Source organism: Lathyrus oleraceus, chromosome 1 (genome assembly GCF_024323335.1).
Source record: "Lathyrus oleraceus cultivar Zhongwan6 chromosome 1, CAAS_Psat_ZW6_1.0, whole genome shotgun sequence".
In the NCBI taxonomy this organism is placed as follows: Eukaryota; Viridiplantae; Streptophyta; class Magnoliopsida; order Fabales; family Fabaceae; genus Lathyrus; species Lathyrus oleraceus.
In genome coordinates, this window is record NC_066579.1 from 186,463,663 (window position 1) to 186,490,318 (window position 26,656).

Consider the following 26,656-nt stretch of genomic DNA (forward strand, 5'->3'; position numbering starts at 1 on the left):
ACAATATGCAATATCACTCCTTTCATCATTCAACAATGGACATCCACTCTATGACCTTTCCCCATTTTCCCCTCCAACGGTCTTCTTCTTATGCTATATTAGTAGGACTTGGAGACTTTAAGAAAAAGAACGAGACACACAAGAATGCTGAAGCGTCGCTAAACATGAAAAAACTATCATTCTTTATATACAGTTTTTCTTTAAGTATTTGTTTATCATTTGTGTAAAATCTGCTTGTATGAAGCAACTTGTAACACACAAAATAGTATTCAAACTATTTGTTTGATTCCTTAAGGGGACTAGGATATAGTCGGATCCTTGAGAAGACAAAGAAATTTATTCTTTGTGAGTCATTAAGGAGGCTAGGGTATAGTCAGATCCTTGAGAAGACAAAGAAGATTATTCTTTTGTGATTATTGTAATTAGTTGATTAAAGTGGATTAAGTCCTTGTGTATAAGGCGAAATCACATTGGCGGATGGACTAGAGTAACTTTGAGTTTCAAGCAAACCAGGATAAAAATACTTGTGTTTTTATCTCTCTGTTATTAACTTTTAAGTAGTGTTCTTGAGTTGGTAAAAAGGTTTTGTTTCGTAAAACCCAATTCAAACCCCCCATTGTATTTTTCACACCTTCAAATCTTAAGTTCTAGTAAAATATACAAAATAATCGATCATACATTTTCATTTTACAATATATTTATCTTTTAACTTCAAAGTTTCAAAATTTAAATAAAATAAATCTTAAAAATATTTTATTCATTTGACAAACATAACTTCTCATAAAAATACAAAACAATCGACCATAATTTCTATTTTTAAATTATATTTGTTTTTTAATTTTAAAGTTTCAAAATTTAAATAAAATAAAAATATTTTTGAAAATTTTATTCATTTGAGAATCATATTTAGAAATTAAATTCCAAGCAATATTTTCTTAAAAAGTAATATTCTCAAAATTATAATTTTAATCAATTATACAAACACATCCTAATTTAAAAAAATAAATCTCATTTATTTAATTTGTTAAGTAGTATATCTTTATTGTGCTATTTTAGAGTTTGAGTTTCTAAGATATTCTATGGCCAGTTTGTTTTACCTTTAAAAAAATATATTTTTTCTTTGTATTTTTGAAAATGGATTCTTCAAAAATATTTTTTAAAATATTACAAGTTTTTCTAAATTTGTTTTTTATAAATTAAAAGATTGAATTGTTCATTCTATAACATAAATATGCATTATTGAAGATCAAAACATAGTTAAAATCACAGTTTTTTCAAAAAGTTGTATCTTTAAAATAATTTTTATAAAAAACTATTTGAAATAACTTTAAATTTAAGTGATTTTTTGAAAATTTGATATCCAAAAAAAGTTTCGATAAAATGATGAAATACCTAAAATAACATTTAAAAAATAACTATTCAAATCAAATTTTCATTTGAGGTTTTTTTACCCAAATAACCCAGTTTTTCAAGAGAATTTCCAAAATACCCATAGTTTCATTTTTTTTCCAAAATACCCCACTTTTAGGAGGAGTCACCAATTGAATTGGAGACTCCTCTTAAAACTTGAATGGAGGCGCCAATTCAATTGGAGACTCCTCCTAAAAGGTATTTTTTTTGTGTTTTAAGGTATAAGTGAAAGATAAATTTGATATAATACGACTTAATATTAATAAAGTTTGGAGTTTACACAAAGAAACCTAATGGTGATGACCGGGATCACCTAACCGACCTCCGGTCCCACATCCTCTAGCTACCCTAACCCTTGGCCCTAACCCACGTTGACGACTCTGCACCGGTGTTTGATCATCTGAGGGGCCAGGAGCGTCACTACCAACTACAAGAGAAGGTCCGTTGAGGTATTCAGACAAGTCAGCATAGTCTTTAGTATGCAATGATGGTGTACCGCCGTAGCTGAGCTCATGATCCATGCCAGAGAAGTTGGGATGTGGTTGACTCATGGATGGGTGATCAGGACGGTTGAAGGGAGACATGGGTGTGAATGATGCGTCGAGGAAAGGTTGGAAAGGTTGTTGGGGTGTTTGGTAGAGATAGGGTTGTTGGATGTTTTGGTTTTGTGATGTTTGGGCTTCTTGGCTACGGTAGGAGGAGGGGCGGTTGGTGTTTTGGCTAAGGCGACTTTGGTAGGGTGATGGTGTGGGTGCGAAGCGATGTTGGGTCTCAGGTTGATGGTCAATTTGTTGGTGGTGGTATGTGGTATGCTCTTGGTATTGGGGTTGGGTGAATGACATGTTTTGGTTGTATGTTTGTGTGTTTGTGGAATGGAAAGTTTGATGGATAGGGGGTTGTGAGTAACCGGGCTGAGAATGTTGTTGGGGGTTAGATGTTGATCCTTCTTGTGTGTAACTTGCCTGGCGTGGGTCGTATAGGTACATATCTTCGGCGATGAACTGAAAACCAACCGATCTGTACCAAGCCATATAAGTACGACTTGGTTTTACCTCAGTTGGCATGACTGCGTCAGTTAAGACATGGTCATGACGGTGCTTCCACTTGCGACACTCCGATCTTGCAAAGTTTTGCCATGGGTTGAAGTTCCATTGGTCGTTTACTTTACGCAGATGCCATTCTCCTAGGCTAGCTAGGGGATCTGGGATATTCTGGACCATAACGAACTGCAGCTTCACACGATCGGTGTTATGCATCTCCATAGTTGTGAACCGTATTATCGGTGTGCATGCTGTCCATACGGCTGCGTCTTCAGCGTTGACCTCATGGTCATGATCCAAATTAAGGTATGGACGCCAAATGAACTGAAATGTCAAAGAAGATAGGATTATAATGAATGTAGAAAAAGTTAACAAAATATAACGAAATAATTAAGTTATTTTGCTTACGTCTGTCGGTCGAAGGAGATCCAACAGGTTGCGATACCGAGTAATACAATGTCTCGGACATCTGTTGTAACTCATACCATGTGCCGACCATCTACACCAAAAAGTTAAAAAAAATTAGTTTGAGGTAATAAACTTTAAGGAAGTAAGTAAAGATATAACAATTTAAACAACTTACTTTTGTGCATATGGAAAAGTGAAATGGTTGTTATTGACCGGTGCTAGAGACGGTAGTCTTGACCAACCCCATGCTTGTAGCAAAATAGCACATCCAGAAAATGTAGATGTATCTTTGTGGGAGTTTTTGCACAACGAGCTATAGAGATAGGCTAGACAAGCAAATCCCCAACTGTAACTTCCTATTCTATCTATATGTCTAAGTAGAGGTAAGTACATAATATGCATGCTAGAACCACTACCTTCGGGAAATAAAAAGGATCCTATTAACAACATAATTTAATACCTAGTTTTTATTATTCGAGCATCTTCGGTAGAATGCTCATCTAAGTATAAACTATTATAATATGACTTTAGCGTGAGAGTAGTATACCTTGACCTCTAGCATTATCATCTAACAAATCAGTGTCTAAGAGCTCCATGCAAATTGAATTTTCATAGTTGGTCTTACCATTAACAGCCTTGCCTTCAATTGGTAGTCCTAAAAGCATGTATACGTCTTCTAACGTTACGGTACACTCACCGGTTGGGAACCAAAATGTGTGTGTCTCTGGTCTCCATCTTTCGCATAAGGCTAGAATGAATTTGTTATCTATAGACCAAGACAAAATCTTGCTAATATGACCAAAACAGGCGAGTTCAACATAAGGTTGAATCATCGGGTCCATATGGACATATTCGTGGACCCGAGTTCGAAACCTTGATACATCCTATAAAAGAAAGAATAAAACACTTGACTAAGTTGGTATGTCAAAATAAAATGGGGTTGGTGAAGATGAAAGATAAAAAGTTAACAAAAGAAAAAACTTACATATGTTGCGATGTTTGCAACCGTTCCTCGATGTGCTTCGCCCATTGTGAGTAAAGACATTTTGTTGGGGGGTTGGTGTAGATGAAACTAGAAGATGTTGTTAAAGATGAAATTGTAAAAGAAGTATTGTAGAGGAAGTAGTGAGAGTGATGGTGTGGAAGAAGTGTTGATGGAGTGAATGTATTTATAGGCAAATGGATGGGAGCATGAAAAGTTGTGCTTGCATGGTGTCTCCATATGAATTGGCAACCATGTACAAGCTTTAAGAGGGGTCGCCATTCAAATTGGCGCCTCCATAGGGACATGCATGCAAGACCTAGGTCTGAATGCTTGGTTTCGAGGTCTGAATGCATGGTGTCTCCACTTGAATCGGCGACCATGTACAAGGAATAAGTGGAGGCGCCAATCCATTTGGAGTGTGTGTCTGCATGTTTGACATGTGGCTGTATTGTCTCCTGCATGCTGAACAAGTCACTTCTTGATAGCTTGCATGGTTGACACATCATCTCAGACTATCTTGCATGTCTGACACATCATCTCAGACTAGCTTGCATGTCCGACACGTCATCTCAGACTATCTTGCATGTCCGACACGTCACTCCGAACTAGCTAGCATGTGAGACACCTCACTAATCTATTTAAGTGTCTTACTATCAACATCCAAGACACTTCACTCACATTCATCTGCAGTAAGAAAATTGTTTTCATCTGCACAATGTCATCTTCATTATTATACAGTGTCAACGTTCACTGCAACGGTGAAACATTTGAGTCTGAGCTACATGGTTTTTGTTTTCGAAACACTGATACCATTAGAATCACAATCAAGAGAAATGCAACCTTCTTGCATTTGAAAAAAAGAATAAATCCTTTATAGGATCGGGTATTGTGTCAAAGATCACATATCAAAATCCAATATTTTTTGAGAATGGTCAATGCAAGTATTTCCCCCTAAAGGTACGAGACGATGAAGATGTTGAATACATGTTTGTTAGTCATGAACATTCAGGCTGCAACTGTATCGAGTTGTACATTACTCTTCAATCATGTATACCATCTCAACAGTCTCAACTAACCGATCAGGATGAAGCTGGTGAAGATGATCCACAATGGTCAGATGAACTCAACCCAGAAGCAGAAGCAGAAGTGGACGTTGTTGATGAAGAAGAAGAGGAGACTGAGATACAGGTTGATTACATGCTGAACAACGACGATGAAGATGATGATCAACCACCACTAATACCTCCTAGTCATGTCTACAATCCGCCTCAACATATGACAAATATGGATCTTCACGATGATGAGACATCCAACAGTGTTTTCTATAATCCGTATCCGAGATCAGAAGGCGAATTAAAGGTGGGAGACATGTTTCGTACCAAAGAAGAATGTGTTATGGCAATCAAAAAATTCCACATGAACAACTCTGCTGACTTTACAATGAAACGCACTGATTCTAGAAGGTATGTTATCGAATATCGTAACATGCTTTGTAAGTTTCGTTTGGCTACGTCTTACAAGAAGAAAAACGACTCTTGGGAGATCGCTTCAATAGACCCACCGCACAGTTGCATTGCAACTAACGTTGAACAAGATCACCGTAAACTAAACGCAACTTTGATATGTTAGGACATTCTGCCGTTGGTTAATAAAGACCCATCAGTGAAGGTGAGTATAATTATATCCCATATCAGAACAACATATAATTATACTCCATCTTACAAGAAAGCATGGATTGCGAGGACAAAGGCGGTTGAACAGGTTTTCGGCAACTTGGAGGATCCATTCAAGGAATTGCCACGGTTTTTATGGGCACTAAAAACATATGTCCCAGGAACTGTGGCAATTATGGAGACAGTGCCAGCAATGATGCCAGACGGAACCTGTGCTACAGGTAATAAAATATTTCACCGTCTCTTTTGGGCATTTGACCCATGCACCAAAGGTTTCGCATTCTGCAAACCTATTATTCAAATTGATGGCACTTGGTTATACGGAAAATACAAGGGTACTTTGCTCATGGCGGTTGCACATGACGACAACAACAATGTCTTTCCCATTGCCTTTGCTCTTGTTGAAGGTGAAACGGCTAGTGGATGGGGTTTCTTTCTTCGACATCTCAGAACGCATGTGGCTCCACAAGCCAATCTCTGTTTGATTTTTGATAGATATGCTGCCATTGAGAGTGCCTACAATAACCATGACAACGGATGGCATGATCCTCCTTTTACACATGTCTACTGTATTAGACACATTGCACAAAACTTCATGCGTGCTATAAAAGATAAGAATCTTCGCAAGAAGGTGGTGAATGCTGGGTATGCTTTAACTCAACCGTCATTTCAATATTATCGTGATGAAATTAGACTGTCTAATGAAGACGCAGGGAGATGGATAAATAACATACCAGTAGAGCAGTGGACAAGGGCATTTGACAGAGGTTGTCGATGGGGCCACATGACAACAAACATTGTGGAATGCATGAATGGGGTTTTCAAAGGAATTCGAAATCTGCCGATAACCGCCTTGGTAAGATCAACCTATTATAGGTTGGCTTCTATGTTCGCAACCAAAGGTGAAAGATGGAGTGCAGTGTTAATGTTCGGGCAAATATTCAGTGAGTGTTGCATGAAGGTCATGAAAGAGGAGAGCATCAAAGCTAGCACACACGCTGTAACAGTCTTTGACCGTCATAGACAAAATTTCAGCGTCCAGGAAACAATGGGCAACAACGAGGGGAGACCAAATTTAGCCTACGCTGTTAGACTAAACAGAAGTTGGTGCGATTGTGGAAAATTCCAGGCCTTCCGCATACCTTGCTCCCATGTCATAGCAGCATGCGCTTATACTCGTCAAGACGCTTACAACCATTTATCTGATGTGTACAAGGCCAACACCATCATGAATGTATATACTCAAAGCTTCTCAGTACTACCAATGGAGGATTACTGGCCTCCATATGAAGGAGATATTGTTTGGCACAATGACGAGATGTGTAGAAAGAAGAAAGGAAGGCAAAACAGCACACGTATTAGAACAGAGATGGATTCCACAGATAAAATGATAAGATTATGTAGTATCTGTCGTCAACCAGGACACAACAAGAACAACTGTCCCAATCGAGGAGCATCATCTAGGTCTTAAGCTTTTTGTAACATTGTATTTCTGTAATATTCAATCATTATATATCATTAAGTTCTTGTTACAACGAGGTTCACAACAAACATCAGTACAAAACATCTGAAAACATAAATATTTCTAACTGATTACAATAATCAAATTGATGTCGTCTCGATCGAACATCATTTCCCTAACATCCTTATCAGTCTTCATTCGCACCCAACCAAAGATACTGTCAAGTCTCTCAATACTTTTGATTTTTCCCCTTATGGTATTTTCCCATCTAACCAACGAACCAGCTCCCTCTTCAGTTGATCGAACATGGTGATGTTCCAAAACAGCATCGGCATTTGAGGTTTGTCTCTCGCATAAATCACCTTTCCGTATCGGCGACGAACACCAAACATTATAGCCAAATGATTATATGAGATGTGGAACAATTGATCACACAACGCATCTATTTATAAGACAAAAAATGCATTTTAGGAGGAGTCTCCAATTGAATTGGCGACTCCTCTTAAAACCTACACATAGGCGCCAATTGGATTGGCTAGGGCACCTGCTCTAGCCAATCTAATTGGCGCCTCCATTCAAGTTTTAAGAGGAGTCGCCAATTCAATTGGAGACTCCTCCTAAAAGTGGAATATTTTGAGATTTTTTTTGAAACCAGGGGTATTTTGAGAATTTCCTTGAAAAACTGAGTTATTTTTATAAAAAAATCTTCATTTGAAACTTTTATAAAAAGTTTCTTTTTTTTTACACTAAAATATGTAATACTATAAAAATTATTTTAAAAAAAAGTCAAAACAAACGGGTCCTATATCTCTAAATGAAGCCAATTATTTTACTTACATTAAACTCACTTAAAACTTTGCAAAAGAAATAAATTGACCAAAATATCTTCATCTATCAAACAAAACATTCTTTACAAAAAATCATAAAATTTGTCAACAAAAAAGTGCTTTTAATTTTAACATCCCCGTGAGTCTCTGATCTCTCTGTATTTTCGAATTTGTTAGTTATTTATATTAAAATTTTTTTTTTAATTTAAAATCTTTCCATTTTTCCTACGGCGGCGGCGGCGGCTACCAAACACGACACGACACGACATAACACAGCCCTCGTACCTCCTTCTCTTCTGTTTCTGGGAAATTCATGTTGTCTGAAATGCCATTCTTAATTGGAACATTTTGATTCACTTTCTCTTGTTGTTCTATTTGTTATTCAGGTCTTAATGGGTGTGATTCATTTTCAAAATTCATCCATTTTCTGCTCCAATTTGCAGCATCAAGTGAATCGAAGGAAATTTCTGACCATGGCTTCAACCATTCCTGTTGAACAAGTCAACAGTGGTCCGCTTCAGGTTACTGGTGACTCCTTTATCAGACAGCATCTTAGGAAATTGGCTCCTTATCAACCCATTTTGCCTTTTGAGGTTTGTCTCCTCAAACTCAATTCCGTTTTGTAGCACCCACACTTTTCATACTAGCTTCTAGGTGTCTGGGGTTGGACTGACACCACACTAGAAGATATGTTTACATTCAATTGATTTAATATCTTATATTACTATTGGTGTCCATAAGTCTGTGTGTGTCTGGTATCCATGTCTGTGTGTTGAAGTTGAAGTAGTAGTTTGATAGCTACTTCAATGCTTTAGTGTGAGTCTGGTATCCGTGTCTGTGTCAGAGTTGAAGTAGAAGTTTGATAGCTACTTCAATGCTTTAGTGTGAGTCTGGTATCCGTGTCTGTGTCAGAGTTGAAATAGAAGTTTGATAGCTTCAATGCGTTAGCGTGAGTTTGGTATCCGTGTCTGTGTTAGAGTTGAAGTTGAAGTAGTAGTTTGATAGCTACTTCAATGCGTTGGTGTGAGTGTGGTATCCGTGTCTATGTCAGAGTTGAAGTAGCTGTTTGATAGCTACTTCAATGCGTCTGTGTGTGTATCTGGTATTGGTGTCTATGTTAGTGTCGGTGTAAGTGTAATGTAGTTTAGTAACAAAAGAAGAAGAGAGTTTATGTTTCAGGTTTTATCTTCCCGTCTTGGGCGAAAGCCGGAGGATATTGTCAAGTTAGATGCTAATGAGAATCCTTACGGCCCTCCTCCAGAGGTGAGCTTTTTTTGTTGTTGCTATTTTCCTCTCACTAGTGAACTATTATTAACTAGTAGTATAATGTCTAAATTGAAAAGCTCATTGTTTTAGAGTTGTGTTATTTTGATACACATTTTACATCGAATTTCAGTAACAAATTAGATTGTTAACATAGTTCAGATACGTGGTTAATCATGTTTAGTAAATGTAAATGAATATAACAAGGTGTTGCTACTCATTAACCATCCATAGAACACAATTGATCGCAATTTTAAATGTAATTATGTTCAAATGTACATGATATTTATTAACCATGATTTGTTTGTGTTCAAATATACACTTGAAAATTATTGTTATTGTGTTCAGTTGATATCTGACACCTTCATATATTCATTAACAGTCCACTGAAATGCGTTTCCACATATTTGAACTTCGTTAACCATCTAATTTGTTATTGAAATTGATGTCAAATTTGTGTGTCTAACTATATTTTCTCTGTTTTTCATTGCTCTTTCATCTTCCAATTTATTTATGTTTTTAAACTCTTCTCTTGGTTATGTTTAACTTTACCGTCTCTCGAGTTGACTATTGGAGGTTTGACAGGTAATGGAAGCCCTAGGGTCAATACGATTCCCATATGTCTATCCAGATCCAGAGAGCCGCCGGTTGCGTGAAGCTCTCGCTCAAGATTCAGGCCTTGAATCTGAGTATATTCTTGTAGGATGTGGTGCCGACGAGCTTATTGATTTGATCATGCGGTTAGTAGCATTTCATTTTGTGTTTTCGTAGGCTTCAATTTTTTCCGTCTCTTTTTGTTAATATTTTGCATAGCTAGCTATGACAAGTTGACAACTCATTCTCATTTTCAGTTGTGTGCTTGATCCTGGTGACAAGATCGTCGACTGCCCTCCAACTTTCACAATGTATGAATTTGATGCCGCAGTTAACGGAGCACTCGTCATCAAAGGTAAGAATAACATTTTCAACTTTTTATCGTTGTTCCGAATCTCCTCTTAGATGTCTTTGGTTCTGTTATCAATTTCATATTTTTCGTTATTATTTATACCGTAGTTCCAAGGAAGCCAGACTTCAGCTTGAATGTCGAACGCATAATCGAGGTTGTTGAACAAGAGAAGCCCAAATGCATATTTTTAACATCTCCTAACAATCCAGATGGGAGGTAACTTTCAAAAATCTCTTTTTTCAGCATCTTTATCACATACTTAGAAACATTGTTATTATTAAATGGAATAGCGGCGGATTTTTTGACAAACAGCAAGCCAACTTATGAAGGAATGCCCGTCATGGCAGTGACGCCATATTCCACAATTGCATGTTTTTATGGCAGACTTTTGGCCTTCGGCCACATTCCGCTATCGGTTATACTAATAGCTTTTGTAAAAGTGTTCAGTGGGATAACAAAATTCGACAAATTTAGCGCTTACTATTTTCCTTGTAATTCGTGTTTCTCTTCTGTTAGCTTCTGATCAAGTATATGGATATAACAATTTCACAACAGTGTAATTAATGACAACGATCTCTTAAAGATACTCGAGCTTCCCATACTGGTGGTGCTGGATGAAGCATACATCGAGTTTTCACAAATTGAATCAAAGATGAGTTGGGTGAAGAAACATGAGAATCTCATTATTCTTCGAACATTCAGCAAAAGAGCTGGTAATGCTTATACTTTCATTTCCCTGCCATTCTGCGTATTTAACATGGTTAGGATTCCTCGTCCTAATGTCAACCGATAAATTTTCAGGTTTAGCTGGACTTCGTGTGGGATATGGAGCTTTTCCTTTAAGTTTAATTAAGTATCTTTGGAGAGCAAAGCAACCTTATAATGTATCCGTTGCAGCCGAAGTTTCTGCATGCGCAGCACTGGAAAATCCTACCTATCTAGAGGTTTTTCTTCTTCGTCTTATATATATCTATAAGTTTGCACATGTATACTAATTCATATGCACCATCAACGTAAAGATTACATATACGATTGGTTGTGATTTGCTGACAATGGAAAAGCTTTTATACTCGTAGCGTATTAGAATTAAACTCTAATGCAAATTGTGTCAAGAACAAGATGATTATTGCATATTATTTATTATTCGTAACGCAAATCAAATGGCCAAATTTAAAAAGTTTTAATATACAGAATGTGAAAGATGCTTTGGTGAAAGAAAGAGGGAGGCTTTTTGAGCTTTTGAAGGCAGTTCCATTCCTTAGGCCATTTCCAAGCCATTCTAATTTCATTCTTTGTGAGGTTACATCTGGATTTGATGCAAAGAAGTTAAAGGTACATTCATTTTCATATCTTCACATATTCATACTTGTTTATTCACTATTGAGAAACTTGAATATGTTCTTTTAAATCATCACATCTATCTCTCCCAAATCAAGAGTTACTTTATGTACATTCGTTTTGCATATCTGAAATCAACTCGTGGACTTGTTCTGTTGTACGAGTTTAACTCATTAAAATAATATATATCTGAATAGATATTGAATAACATAGAATGATTTTCTTATATTCCACACAATGAGGTTGTGTCAATTTATATACAAGAAAGAATCTCTCGAGAAAGAAAAAAAATAGAAAATAATGAAACTATATCAATTCTAATAAAATAGAGAATTTTAAGCTATATCAAGCCTAATAAATAGAGAATATTCAACACTCTCTTCAAGCTGGAGCATATATACAAGTTTGTCATAATCACAATCTATATCATTAGATTTTAGAATTGTGTGTTGTAGTCAAAGTGTGAAAAAAATCGTAAAACTCTTGATTATATGCGATCTTGGCTAGTTCTGGCCACAATTAAACGTTTTCTGATCACCACCATTACAATCCGAGAAGGATGACAAGATATCGAGGCGCAACAATTACGATTCGGCATAGGCTATTTTCTCACAAATACACTTGCCTACCAAAATATATAGGGTAATGCTAACTTGTGCCCTTGGGACACAAGTTAAAAAACCCACAAATAGAATTTTTTTATTGAAAAAAATAATAAAATCATTAATTAAAAACTTGTATTAAATTGACCGCACAATTTCCAAGATTTTTTTACTTTATTTATCTCTTAACTTGTGCCCAGACACAAGTTAGCATTACCCAAATATATATCATGTAAAGAAACTTCAAATATATAGTATTATTTTTCGTTTTAGTTATATCTTACTAAATTTTTTTAAGGTCTTATGTTTTACGATCTTGCTACCCCCTCCCGATCTTACAAAAATAATCGGGTAGGATTTTTCAATCTTAGTTACGTTCTTATGCTTTAGGATCTTACTATCCCCTCCCGATTTTATGCAATATCCCGATCTTGACAATCTTTATATATATATATATATATATATATATATATATATATATATATATAATATATATATATATATATATATATATATATATATATATATATATATATATATATATATATATATATATATATCCAACTTGTTACATATGTAATTAATGCGAGGTACCCATAGAGATTTGCTAAAATATCTGATCATTTGAGCTCACTGAAGAGGTTTTAATTATGCTAGAAAGGATCTTTTCTCTGATAACATGGCAATCAGCTTTTGTGTGTTTGTTTAAAATATCTGATCATTTGAGCTCACTGAAGAGGTTTTAATTATGCTAGAAAGGATCTTTTCTCTGATAACATGGCAATCAGCTTTTGTGTGTTTGTTTAAAATATCTGATCATTTGAACTCACTGAAGAGGTTTTAATTATGCTAGAAAGGATCTTTTCTCTGATAACATGGCAATCAGCTTTTGTGTGTTTGTTTAGTTCTCTCATGAAAAACTGGATTTGAAGATAGATACAATGGCAACTGATTATTATACAAAAGTTCCATTAGACCAAATTTCAACTCTTGTAACAAGTGTTTCAACTATAAGAGTTCACAAGTAGTATGGGCCATAACACATTACTTTGCCTCTGAACTTGGTCTTGCAATAATAATTTGCTTTTAACTTTTAGTCCTCTTGTTATCTCTTCCTCTCAAAGTCTATACTATACTTTTGAACTTCATCTTGCAATAATAATTTACTTTTTACTTTTAGTCCTCTTGTTATCTCTTCCTCTCAAAGTTCCATATCCTATACTATACTTTTCTTCCTCCTGATGTCTCCACTGAGTCTGCTGTTCCTCTTGGGTCTGCTAGTCATTCCTCTTATTGAAATTTCCAAATATATATATATATATATATATATATATATATATATATATATATATATATATATATATATATATATATATATATATATATATATATATGAAGAGAATATTTCCTAGAATATTCCTTAGTATATTCTAGAATAGAGTAGAATATCTATGTAATTAATACTCCGATATATATTTTTTTCATATATAATTCACTGTGCTGTACGTTATTTTAGATAAAGTACCAGTACCGGGTACACACTGGGTACCGATACTCGTACGGTATGCACCGAAGCCGTACCAATTTATTTATTTATTTATTTTTTAAGTTGGTACACAAATCTGTACACATTTAGTATCACGTACCTAACTTTTTTAATTTTTTTTCGAATGGTATAATTTGGACTTTTTTTACTAAGTAAAAATTAGATTAATTATTCTATTTATAAATAAAAAAGTTCTTTCACAACCAAGTTCTTCATCTTCTGTGGAGAGAGATTGGAGCACAATTAGGTTTATTTACTCATTGAAAAGGAATAGGCTCAATCCAAAGAGGGTTGGGGATTTAGTTATTGGTCATACAAATCTCTATCATCTCATATTAAGGTTTATAATGAACAACAAAAATGTGAGATATTGGTGGAGATGAATGAGACCTATTTGATGTAGTTGATATTTTTGAAATTGTTAGTCTTTCTCTCGATGAACCTGAACTAGAAGCCGCTCTTTTTAATGATATTGGAGAGAAAAATATTGATATTTAGCTATGATTTCATGATTTTTGGATACTTTTTAAGTGTGATTTTTTTATGTTATTGCGCAGATATTAATTTTTTTTTTAAATAAATTGTTTTGTAATTTTAATGTTTTGTTGTTATTTAAATAATATATCTCCTTTGTTATTTTTATAATTGTATTTGAAAAAATTATACTAACGTACCCGTACCTTAGTTTTTCTAAAATTGCCGTACTCCGTACCAGTACCCGTACCTATGCAACGCAGATAATTCATCTTCCGCTGTGCTATTCAACACGGTTTAATCTAAATGTCTTTTAGTCTCGCTTATTTCAATATGGTATCAGTCTACTAAGAGGTAATTCTTTCTTCGCCGTGCTTTATCTGGTTGACCCACTATCTTCCGGTGAATTTTTTTTTTGCAAACTGTGTTATCACTTTGGTAACCACCCTGCTGCCACAGCCGCCGTTATTGTTCCGACAAACGTTCGGCGACGTTCCGGAAAACCGACCCACCATCCAACTCACCGCCCTTCTGATACGACCGTCGCTCTTTTTCCCGCCGTCAGCCACCCACGCACGTGGCCCCATGCGTCGCTCTTCTCCCTGCGTGTGGGTCTCACGCGCCGCCGCTTTCCCGCGCGCGACAGCGCGTCCGTCAGCCGATTCCGACCATTTTCGCCGGTCAACCCGCCTCTCTCCACCCGTTCTAGATTCGGCCTCCATTTTACTTTCTGACTCACGAAAAACGGTGCTCCAGTTCAAATAGCCCCGATTTCACTCCGTTTTTTGTTGTCCAATCCATGGCAGACACTAATTCTGGGAGGATCATCCAACTCCAAACCTCGTCCCAAGTGCGACCATTGTAACCAGCTTGGGCATACTATTGACCGTTTCTAGAAGTTGCATTGCAAACCTCCACGCCAGGTAAATGCAGCTCAAATCGATCACCCAGACACTCTGTAGACTTCACCTTCTCTTCAGAATTCTACGCCAAGCTATGAGGATTTTCTCAGGTGGGGTCAAATCAGAACTCTGGTGCCATGACTTCGGTTGCCCACACTGACAATTCATCTGTTTGCTTCTCTCAATCATCTCCTCTTGGTTCTTGGGTCCTCGATTTTGGTGCGTCTGATCATGTTACCGGTAATAAAAGTCTTTTCTCTTCCCTCTCTACCTCTGATTTCTTACCTAGTATAACTGCTGCAAATGATTCTCAAATCCGATTTCAAGAGATTGTCACTGTTCAAATTCCACCATCTCTCTTTGTTACTTCTGTCCTATAGTATCTAATTGCCCATTTAATTTGTTGTCAGTCAGTCGTTCAACACGGTCCCGTAATTGTTCTATCACCTTTATTAACAGTAATGTTACCTTGCAGAATCGGACTTCGGGACAGACGATTGGCGTTGGATGTGAGTCTCAAGGTCTCAACTACTTCTCTACGTCATCTACCACATGCTCCACCACAAATTCTCCATTCACTATACATGCGCAGTTAGGTCATTAAGGTTTATCTAAATTATCCACTTTACATTGCGAGTCTTGTCAGTTTGGGAAACATACTGTAACACCCTTCTAAATACCCCAATAATTAATTAATTCAACAAAATATAAATCAGAGTAGATATGCAATTTAAGGGTGTCACACTTGACACTTCACACCATTTTCCAAATAACTGGTCATACTCATTTATTTATCAAAATAAAACATTGCACAATACGCAGCGGAATAAAATCCAACAATGAACAAAACATGTAACACATTACATGTAAAACTTGTTCAACAACCACAATTGAAAACAAAGTAAACATCCCGTCCCGATGTTACATCTACCAGAGCATGACCCACTAAGGAACTACACTAGACTCCAAGCACTAGCTTCTACTCAATCACTGCTCGTTACCTGAAACATAGTTGTAAGGGTGAGTTCCTCAATCGATATAATAAGCATTATAAAATATCATGTAATGCTAAGTAAATTAACACATTTCATCACCCTAATCATATCACACATTCAGCAACGACAACATCAACTCATAATCATACTCAACACAACACAACACAAAACACACGTATAATATTGGAATACATCCATTCATATTATACGCCATACATATATTATGCAATAAGACTCCATGCATGCGGTACCGACTATTCGTGAACATATAGTTCAACCTCACCGATCAAATCCAGATACGGCTACCAAGCTCACTAGTCCCACTCATTTGAGACATAGTGACTCACATCACTAATTCCTCACCATGGGAATTAGCTACCACCCCAAGGGCTATGCTATGCACGCTAAATCACCTAGCATGCAAACATCAGCAACAATCCACAATAATTCACTCACTAATTCCTCACCATGGGAATTAGCTACCACCATAAAGGCCATATTATGCACACTAAATCACCTAGCATGCAACCATCAACAATCCACAATGGACATATGCTCACACTCTAAGCCATAAACAGTTCATTCACCATAGCATACATAATAGATATATTCACAACATTATGCACACCATCATACATCATCAATACAATTATCACAGAATCATATTATGTCACGCCACATAATCAATCACAGTATTAGCACATTCTACTAATACCTACACTGCTCAAACAACGGGAAATTGATCCCTCCTATATCATACACCAATATAGGCCAATCATCAATTGTTCACAATATTTAAAATATCAGTTTTTCTACTTTTCAAACAGTGTTAACCGGTTAACGCCCTGGGTTAACCGGTTAACGCAACACAGAACACGCTTCCTGGCACATTTTAACAGTGTTAACCGGTTAACGCCCTGGGTTAACCGGTTAACGCAAGACAGACAGCAATATTTCACAATTCATAACAGTGTTAACCGGTTAACACCCCGGGTTAACCGGTTAACGCAAGACAGAAAGCTGTTCCTGCGCTAACACGAAGCAGAATGCAGAATTCTCCGCATTTTCCGCCGTTGGAGGACTTCCGGACCTCCGATTCCAATTCCGTAAAAAGCTACACGTTCGGAAAATCACAACTCACCCAATTATAGATTCAATTACAGCTTTAACATAACTTATTCATCACAATTTTTCAGCACTCATCATCCTAATTAGGGTCAATTCAACGGCTTATTACTACCCATTACATGTTAACCCATAATACCCATTAAACGACGATAAACCCCCCTTACCTGAGTTAATCCGGCAATCCTTTAGCTTCAAGCTTTTCCTTCTTCAACCCTTGTTCTCTTGTTCTTCCTCTTTTCTCCCTTTCTCCACTTTTCAGTCGCTTCTTCCTTTTCACGTGAAAAACCCTTTTTACCAAATGGAACCCTTTATATATATTCCAATAATAATAATCCAAATAATATTCCAATTATTTAATTAAATTAATAAATATACTATTAACTTAAATTAAATAATTATCATATTTTATCGGGGTGTTACACATACTATTAGTCAATTTCCTGATCGAGTTAATAAATGGGATGCGTCCGCTTTTGCTTTAGTTCACTCTGATGTTTGGTGTATCTACCTTTGAGTCTAGGTATTTTGTAACTTTCATTGATGATTTTTCAAGTTGCACGTGGCTATTTTTAATGAAGAACATATCTGAATTGTTTTCTAATTTTGAATAATTTTATCGGAAAATAACAATCTAATTTGGTTTGTCTATTCGTACCATAAGAAGGGACAATGAACGTGAATATTTATCCAATAATTTCAAACTTTTATGTCATCCAATTGTATTCTGCACCAAACATCTTGCCCTCATACACCTCAACAAAATGGGGTAGCCGAACGCAAAAGTTGATATATCGTAGAAACCACTCGGACCCTACTTCTCCATGGTAATGTTCCTCTTCGATTTTAGAGAGATGTTATGCTCACGACATGTTACCTTATAAATTGAATGCCCTCATCTGTCCTTTCCAAACTCTCACTTTCATCTAATTCCTCTTCGGATCAACATGTTTTGTACACAATCTCTCCCTTGGATTTGATAAACTATCAGCTCGATTACTCAAGTGTGTCTTTCTTGGTTATCACTGATCCCAGAAGGGTTATCGTTGCTATTCACATACTCTACAACGATACTTCGTATCCGTCGATGTTACTTACTTTGAGTCTGTTCCATATTTCGAGTCCAGTCAAGTAACTCCGGAACCCCTTCAGGAAAATACTCCTCCGACGCATTCGCCATCACCGGATTCGATCCTGCAACCCAAGTCTGATATTTCGATTGTCCTTTGAAAATGTATACGTCAAACACGAAATCCTTATCCATATTATATTGATTTATGTTATCATCGTCTTTCTCCTTTGCAGTATACTTGTTTGTCTTCTTTGTCTTCTGTTTCTATTCCTAAAACTCTAGGTGAAACATTATCTCACCCTGAGTGGAGGCAAACAATGATTGATGAAATGTGTCATCTTCAAAGTAGTGGTATTTGGGAACTGGTTCCTTTACCCCTGGGAAATCTTTAGTAGGTTGTCGTTGGCTTTATACAGTGAAGGTTGGATCAGATGGTAAGATCGACCGTTTTAAAGCTCGTTTTAAGGTCAAAAGATACACTTAGATTTTTGGGTGGGATTATAGTGATACCTTCTCGCATATAACCAAGATGGCATTTGTCAGACTTCTTCTAGCCATTGCAGCCACTCGACATTGACCTCTTCATCTTGACATCAAAAATGCCTTTTACATGCTGATCTTGAAGAGGAAGTATATATGGAGCAACCACCTGGGTTGTTGTTCAGGGAGAGTCATCGAATATGGTTTGTAGGCTACTCAGGTCTCTTTGTGGTCTTAAACAATCTCCGAGAGCTTGATTTTGCAGATTCAGCACTGTAGTACAATCTCCATAGTGAAGCTGACCATTCTGTTTTTTTTTATTGTCATTCAGCCCAAAGGTGTATCTATCTTAATGTGTATGTAAATGATATTGTCATAACCAGTAGTGATCAGCAGGGAATACTCCAAGTAAAACATCTCTCGAATCAGTTTTAGACAAAAGATCTTGGTAAACTCCGCTACTTCTTGGAAATTAAGGTGGGCAAATCTAAAGATGGTTTGTTGATTTCTCAGCGGAAATATGCTATGGATATTTTGGAAGAAACATGATTGTTGAATGCTAAACCAGCTGATACTCCTATGGATCTAAGTGTCAAACTACTATCCAATCAAGGCGAGCCCCTGTCTGACCCAGGAAGATATAGGAGATTAGTTGGAAAGTTGAATTATCTCACAGTCACTCGTCCGAACATTTCTTTTGCAGTTAATATGGTAAGGCAGTTCTTAAATTTCCATTATCAGGAACACATGGAAACTATTATCCGAATTTTGAGATATATCAAATGTGCTCCAGGAAAAGGTCTTTGTATGAAGATAAAGGACATACTCAGATAATTGAATACTCCGATGCTGATTGGACAGGATCATCCATTGATAGAGAATCCATCTCTGGGTATTGTGTATTTGTTGGAGGAAACCTTATATCCTGGAATAGTAAGAAGTAAAATGTAGTTGCAAGATCAAGTGCCGAGGCAGAGTATAGAGCCATGACAATGACAACATGTGAACTTATTTGGTTAAAACAGTTACTCAAGGAACTTCAAATTGAAGAAGTAAGACCAATGACACTTATTTGTGATAATCAAGCTGCATTGTACATTGATTCAAATCCAGTCTTCCATGAGAGGACCAAACATATTGAGATAGACTGTCACTTTGTCAAAGAGAAGATCGAGTCAGGCGACATCGTCACAAGCTTTGTCAACTCTAATGATCAATTGACATATGTGTTTACAAAATCCCTGCGAAACCCCATAACCAACTATATATGTAACAAGCTTGGTGCATTTGACTTATATGCTCAGCCTTGAGGGGGAGTGTTGATATATATATATATATATATATATATATATATTATATATATATATAATATATATATATATATATATATATATATATAATATATATATATATATATAATATATATATATATATATATATATATAATATATATATATATATATATATATATATATATTATATATATATCTATATTATATATATATATATATATATATCTATATATATATATATATTATATATATATATATATATATATATTATATATATATATATATAGGAAGAGAATATTTCCTAGAATATTCCTTAGTATATTTAGAATAAAGTAGGATATCTATGTAATTAATACTATGATAAGTTTTTTTTTTCCTATATAATTCATCTTCCGCTGTGTTATTCAACACACAGTTTAATCTAAATGTCTCTTAGTCTCGCTCCGAATCCTCTGCTCCTGTAACAAAATTCTCAGGTCACTCCTCACCTGAGTCTTCTTCTTCTTCTTCTTCTTCTTTGTCTGTCTTAGCCAGTGTTCCCTCAAGTGCCTCCTCAAGCCAATCCAGTACTACTTCTGATCAACCTTCTCCTGACTTCTCAATTGATATTGGGACACCTATTCCTCCTAAGGCCATCCCTGTACTTAATAGGCATGTGAATCTGCACAACATATAAACCGGGGCTAAGTCAGGTTTCATTTAGCTAAGACTTGAACCCAGAGTTCTTACTGCACATTGTGAACCTAAGTCCATAAAGCAAGCCCTTGCTGATCTGTAGTGGAAAGCAACTATGCAAGAGTTTGATGCTTTACAAAGAAACAACGACCCTTGTTTCCTTACCTCCTCATAAAATGTTATTGGTTGTAAATAGGTTTTTAAGGTCAAGGAGAACCCTGATGGCTCTGTCTACCGATACAAGGCCAGACTAGTTACTAAAGGGTTCATCAGAGGCATGAATTGGACTTTGCTGAAACTTTTTCTCCTGTTGTGAAGCCTATTACAATCAGAGTTATCTTCAACATTTCTGTCACACATCATTGGTCCATTCATCAAGGTTTTCCTATTATCTGTCAGTTTGGATAGTCTTTACCTGCTATAGTAGGTTTTCCTAGGTTGCACTATATAAGGCAACATGTGTTAGTTTGTAACTATTCTCAATCAATGAAACTTAGTTATTACAGAAATGAAATTCAGTTATAACACCGGACACGCTGCGTGTCGCGTCTGTAGGCTGTATTTTGAGTTGAATAGACGACTGTGAGAGCTTCAAGATTACTCTAATCATGTGACATGCTGTTTTGGGTGAGTAGGCGCTGCTATTCACGAAAAAGTTCCCCTACACAAACTTCTAAATCAGAGATTGGATTGTGGTTCAGCAAAGCTGCACAAGCCACATCAAATTCTACGCGAAGTTTCATAAGAAACTGACCGCGTTTGCTGACTTTCTAAATCTTTTGAACAATTGCAAGGGATAATTTAGGAACATCATCATGTAAGATCTCAGAGTGTTCAACCCATAGATTTAGAAAATCAGAGTATTAATCTTGAATGGATAGAGTGCCTTGTCGATAATTTGCAATATCTAGTTGAAGTTGAAAGCGTTACGCTGCATTATTCTGATCGTATATAACCTTTAGGTAATCCCATATGGCTTTAACAGTCGAGAAGGAACGCAAATTATTAACCATTTGAGGTTCAATGGAGGCAAGGATCCAAGAAATAATTTGCGCATCCTTTGTTTCCCATGTATCTAACGCAACCTTCTCGGTTGGAGCCTTCGAAGTCCATTGAGATGACCATACATTCCTTTCCCTTTCAAATACATTTCAAATTCAAATGCCCATGAAGGATAATTTTTCCCAGTAAATCGAACACAAAAGTTCTCTTTCTTTTTCAAAAGCCATGAAACCAACCCAAAAGCAAGAAACAGCGACGAAAAAAAACCAGTGCATAGAAGAGGACCAAAACAAGAGTCACCCAAAACAAAACAAGAGCCAAATCCAAAAAAAAAAACGACAACAAGATTGTCGAAGAGAACACATTATCAACGAAGAAAAAAACAGGTTTGATCGATAACCTGCTGATACCATGTCAGAATTTCTATTTTGTTTTCTTTTCATTGATATGATACTCTCCATATATAACACATCAGTCATAAACAATATTAAAGATACAAATATTCTAATTCCTATAATTTCTATACAATTAAAGACAACCTAACATATATTCAGCAACTAACATAAATTGTAATAATAACAAAATCACAACAATAAGTATTCTTTATTGACAATCCTAACCCCTTTCGTCTCTAGGGCCTTCTACAAAATCTCTCTAGGCACATTATTCAATAAAAATTAAGTGCAAATCTTGTTGGTCCATCCAATACTGCTCCATCACAGTCGTAGTAGATAGATCGCTTCCATGGTCGACCTTTCGGGCATAAAACCCTAATTGATTTTTAGCGACTTGAGTCTCTTTTCTTATTCTGTTCAATCACTTTTTCCTAAACTTCATGATATGATGACTCATGAGTTTAATCTCTCTATAATTTGTACAAGTTTGTATATCCTCCTTGTTCTTATAGTTTGGAACTACAATGCTTCTTTTTTATTCATGCGATATTTTTTATGTTCTTGTAATTTTAATAAAGAGTTGGGTGAACCACTCAATACCTCACTTCAAGGTATATTATCTGGTCTAACCGCCTTACTTTTCAACGTCCAGCTAAATTAAAAATTAACAAGGACAATATAAAATTATCATAAGAAAATGAATTGATTTTTTTTAATAACAAAGAGTGAACCATATATTAAAATAAACATAAAATAGAGTTACAAATATACAACAATATCTAAGAATGTGAAAAGTAAGATGGAAATAATCAATTAATATTTATTAAATTTCCTACGAGTTTACTGAGTTTAATCAAGCAAAGTTGCCACTTGACTCATGGAATCATACAAAATTTTAAGAGCGATGTTATTTCCAAAAAATCCTGATCTATGATCATATACACTTGTATGGTATCCGGCGCGGGTACGGGTACCGGTACCGGTATATGATACAATATTTTAATAAAAATTAATGTACAAGTACGTCAATAAAAAATAAGAATTTGTCAAATAAAATATATTAGTAGAGAATTAAATTGTTCAATTTACAACAAAACATTACAATAAAAATTTAAATAATGAAAAATTGTGTTAGATTACCATAACAAATATTCTAAAATACATATAATAAATATATTATATTAATATATTAGAAAATCATAAATTTCTTTCAAATATAAAATAATTAAAAGAAAAAGTTTTACTAGTATGATACCTGCATCTGGTATGGGTGCGTATCCAGTACTAGTACGTCACCATTTTAAACGTATCCGAGCTTCACAGATTCTGGTACGGGTGCGTATCGGTATTAGTAGGTCTCCATTTTGAAAGTATTCGCTTCAGAGATTCTGATAGACAATAGTACAAAATTGTTTTGTTTGAAAATTTAGCATCATTGTCACGTAAGTACATTTCAGATGCTAAAAAGTTGAGGTGACATTGAACCTACAATTTCTCACTTCTCTGTACTTAGTGTTTTGTGTATGCATTCTTTTCCAATTCAAAAGACGTTATTTTTTTTTGTGTGAACACAGGATGATCTTGCAGCAATGGGCGTGATGATTCGTCATTACAGCAGTAAAGAGCTGAAAGGCTACGTTCGAGTATCGGTTGGGAAGCCTGAACACACGGACGCGCTTATGAACGGCCTCAACAGACTATTGTAGGAGAAAAATTTCACTGTGATCGATCGATCATACAAAGAGATTCTCTTACATAACATTCAAAACTAGAGGAAAATGTATTATGAGAAGTTGAGCTAGTTTATGTTATGTAGACAATAATGAGTTCATCTCAGATACACAACATGGATGAACCTAATTTGAAGTTGTAAGTAACATTTGTATCATGTATTTTAAGGTGGTTGATTCAGGCATAAGTTAGTTCCTTGTTTTTTACAAAGAAATTAAATTAGGAGGAAAGTTAAACGGAAAAAAAATTATGATTGAAAATAAAATGTGGAAGAGATTGTGTCTGATCATCTGTTTTGTTAAAAATAAAAGAATACTTTTTAAATTTATTAAATAACTGAACTGGTCTGTATGATCTACATATATATCAAATATATGATATATTGGTTATTCAATGATGCAGGTCAAATACAAAGGTTCATTTTAGATAAATTAATTAATGCTGATTTTTTTTTTTGTTGATTATGACATGTAATGAAATTCATTTCCTGTTTATATTTTTTCATTTTTTTAAAGAAATAAATCAAATATGTCTATTAATTTTGCTTACTTTTTGATGTATTAGATTTTGTGTCATCTATCTTTTTTTTATTTTCTTATTTAATAAATTATCTTTATTAAAACATTACAGGTGAGAAATCAAAAAATAAACACTTAGAAAACATAGCTTTTTGTGGAGAATGCTTGAAATTTTTCTAATGAAGAGCAACCCCAAATGGGCTAGGGTTTGAACTCTTGGAATAGGATAGTTATGGAGAATTTGTTCTGGCACACTTTTTTGTCTGACACCTCCCACTATGTATAATTTTATTGAAATATTTTTTAATAAAAGTGTTCGAATTTTTAATTTTTTTTTGTTGGTTTTTCAAAATTTTGAATATCAGATTTTTACGAAATTCTGGGTTAAATATCACATTTCGAATGATTACGAAATTTTGAATATCACATTTTTAAATATTTAATATAGATTTTTGAAACACAAATTATGATTTTATATATTTTTTCTCAAATATCCGAAAAACGCAAAAAACTATCGATCAAATAGTGTTAATTTTGCTTTTTTACCGATCCATAGAATGTGAACTCGGAAGTGTTAACTTCATTTTTATATATGAATTACTAGATTTTTTTTTAATATCCAGAATTAACACAATTTTACTTGGTTTTTTAAAAGTTCCATTAAAAATGTATCAAATTTTTTGTGCGAGAGAAAGAGGGATAATTTTGTTCAATTTTTTATGTAAAAAATGAGGGGTTGTCTGATTTAATTGAAAAGTTGATAAAATAAAATCTAAAAAAAAACTGTTCCTTCCATTTTTATTATAAGTCATTTTTAACTTTTTACATGTATTAAAAAATATATTAAAAAAAATAAAAATAAAAATTTAAGAATATAATAGAAAAAATAATATTAATAATTTATTGATATTATAAAACAACTTATATTATGATACACAATATTTTTTCAAATCAATTTATAATAAAAGACGAAGGTAGTATTACTTAAAAAAAAATTAAATTCTTAATAGGTAACTCACTAAGATATACCTACCTATTTATAATTAGATCAAAATACATGTTTGATTTCTTTTCAATTTGCTTCTTTAACTTTTAGAAATTTAACTATTTTTTAGTCAAGGTGGAACAATTATTATTTTTTAGAAGTCCCTAAATCTAGACTCACAGACCTCTATAAATATCTCAACCTTAGAGTTAAGAAAATATATTCTGAACTCACCAAGAAATACCCCCGAAATACATAGATTATAACCCTTGAGAGTTGACTCTCACCTCACAAAAAACACATCAAAATAGGGCCTCTCACCACCGTGAGCTTGCCATAAACCACCACAAACACTAAAAGCCTCTACCCACCCCTTCCAGCATAGGGGTGCCACACATTTGTAATTTTAACAAGTATAATGACACTCATTACAAGACTATTGTAAAATAGACATGTCCACACCTTCCATTATTCCACCGCTTTGGTAGTCATCAAAGTTTCCACTCATATCCCTAACTGTCCGAAATCATGGTTCTTAGAAGGGAAAAATCTCCCACACAAGAAGATACTAAAGGTAGCAACGATCCTAACGCCATAGCAAAGATGCGCGCCGCCATGAATGAGCTATGTCACCAGAATCAAATTCCGGAAGACAACATACTAAATATTCAACAACGCTAGCAGAAGGTTACCCTCATAGAGGAGATGAAGATGCTAGATCCCCACCCTCTCTCACACGAGATATGTGAGTTACTTGTTCTCGAAGGTTTTAAGCCTCCCTAATTGGTGAACTTTGATGGACGTAGCAACCCTTACGAGAACGTCACCTTCATCAGCATACAAATGGCCATTATCAGAGAATCTGATTATCTGAAATGCAAGTTTTTTTTTGAACTTTTAGAGATGTAACCCCACGATGGTTCATGGGCTACCACTAGCTTCCATCTCCAGCTACCAGGAGTCAAAAAAAGTTGAGATCAAGGTACTAGAATTCGAGACCGCTTTTCAGAAAAGGATGTGGAAGGTGCCCATCCCCATAATGATGACCCCATGTCATCACAGTGAGATGTATGGATGGCAAGCGGGCACGCTCGCCTCGTTTAGACCCACCCCACAAAACCCCACAAAAAATTGGGCGGGACGAGACATACATTATCGAGGGTGCATGCCCAAAATCTAGGCCCGCATACAATGCTTATTTTAAGCCTAAAAATGCAAAAATTATGTTAGAGGGCGAGGGTCCAAACACTTGTCTCGTCCTGCACTAAAGTGCAGGAAAAACAGGCATATCCGACGAGTCCGACATCTTTTTCCACCCCTAGTGAGATATGATGATTGGGAAATTAGAAGGGTCTTGGTAGATCAAGGAAACCCTGTATACATTCTCTACCATGATGCATTTGAGAGGCTTCACCTCGACCCAAATGACCTAAAAGCTTTGAATGAGTTGTTGGTTGGGTTTTTTAGGGAATAAAAATAAGTGAAATGTTACATAACGCTGAAGACCACA

The 26,656-nt window shown here is 35.4% G+C and overlaps 1 protein-coding gene across 5 annotated transcripts; it reads left to right on the forward strand.

The window, feature by feature from the left end:
- The first annotated feature begins 7,825 nt into the window (after window positions 1-7,825).
- On the forward strand, window positions 7,826-23,830 carry LOC127126704 (histidinol-phosphate aminotransferase, chloroplastic). 5 transcript variants are annotated; one of them, XM_051055692.1, is made up of 10 exons: window positions 7,826-7,944; window positions 8,192-8,398; window positions 8,985-9,068; window positions 9,654-9,808; window positions 9,920-10,017; window positions 10,122-10,230; window positions 10,570-10,727; window positions 10,816-10,958; window positions 11,206-11,346; window positions 23,487-23,830. In XM_051055692.1, the coding sequence occupies exons 2-10, from the start codon at window positions 8,198-8,200 to the stop codon at window positions 23,616-23,618; spliced, it is 1,221 nt and encodes a 406-aa protein (XP_050911649.1). In that variant the 5' UTR covers window positions 7,826-7,944; window positions 8,192-8,197; the 3' UTR covers window positions 23,619-23,830. The 5 variants fall into 5 exon arrangements, with proteins under 5 accessions (XP_050911649.1, XP_050911670.1, XP_050911642.1 ...); XM_051055713.1 differs by having other exon boundaries at window positions 7,925-7,944; window positions 8,249-8,398; XM_051055685.1 differs by lacking the exon at window positions 7,826-7,944 and adding an exon at window positions 7,953-8,086.
- Window positions 23,831-26,656: the final 2,826 nt, after the last annotated feature.

Excerpts from the sequence above, each read along its gene's own strand:
- LOC127126704 (XM_051055692.1), top strand. The coding sequence starts at position 8,198 with ATGGGTGTGATTCATTTTCAAAATTCATCCATTTTCTGCTCCAATTTG. Across the intron at positions 9,809-9,919 it reads CTTATTGATTTGATCATGCG|TTGTGTGCTTGATCCTGGTG; the intron begins GTTAGTAGCATT and ends TCTCATTTTCAG. Across the intron at positions 10,728-10,815 it reads AACATTCAGCAAAAGAGCTG|GTTTAGCTGGACTTCGTGTG; the intron begins GTAATGCTTATA and ends ATAAATTTTCAG.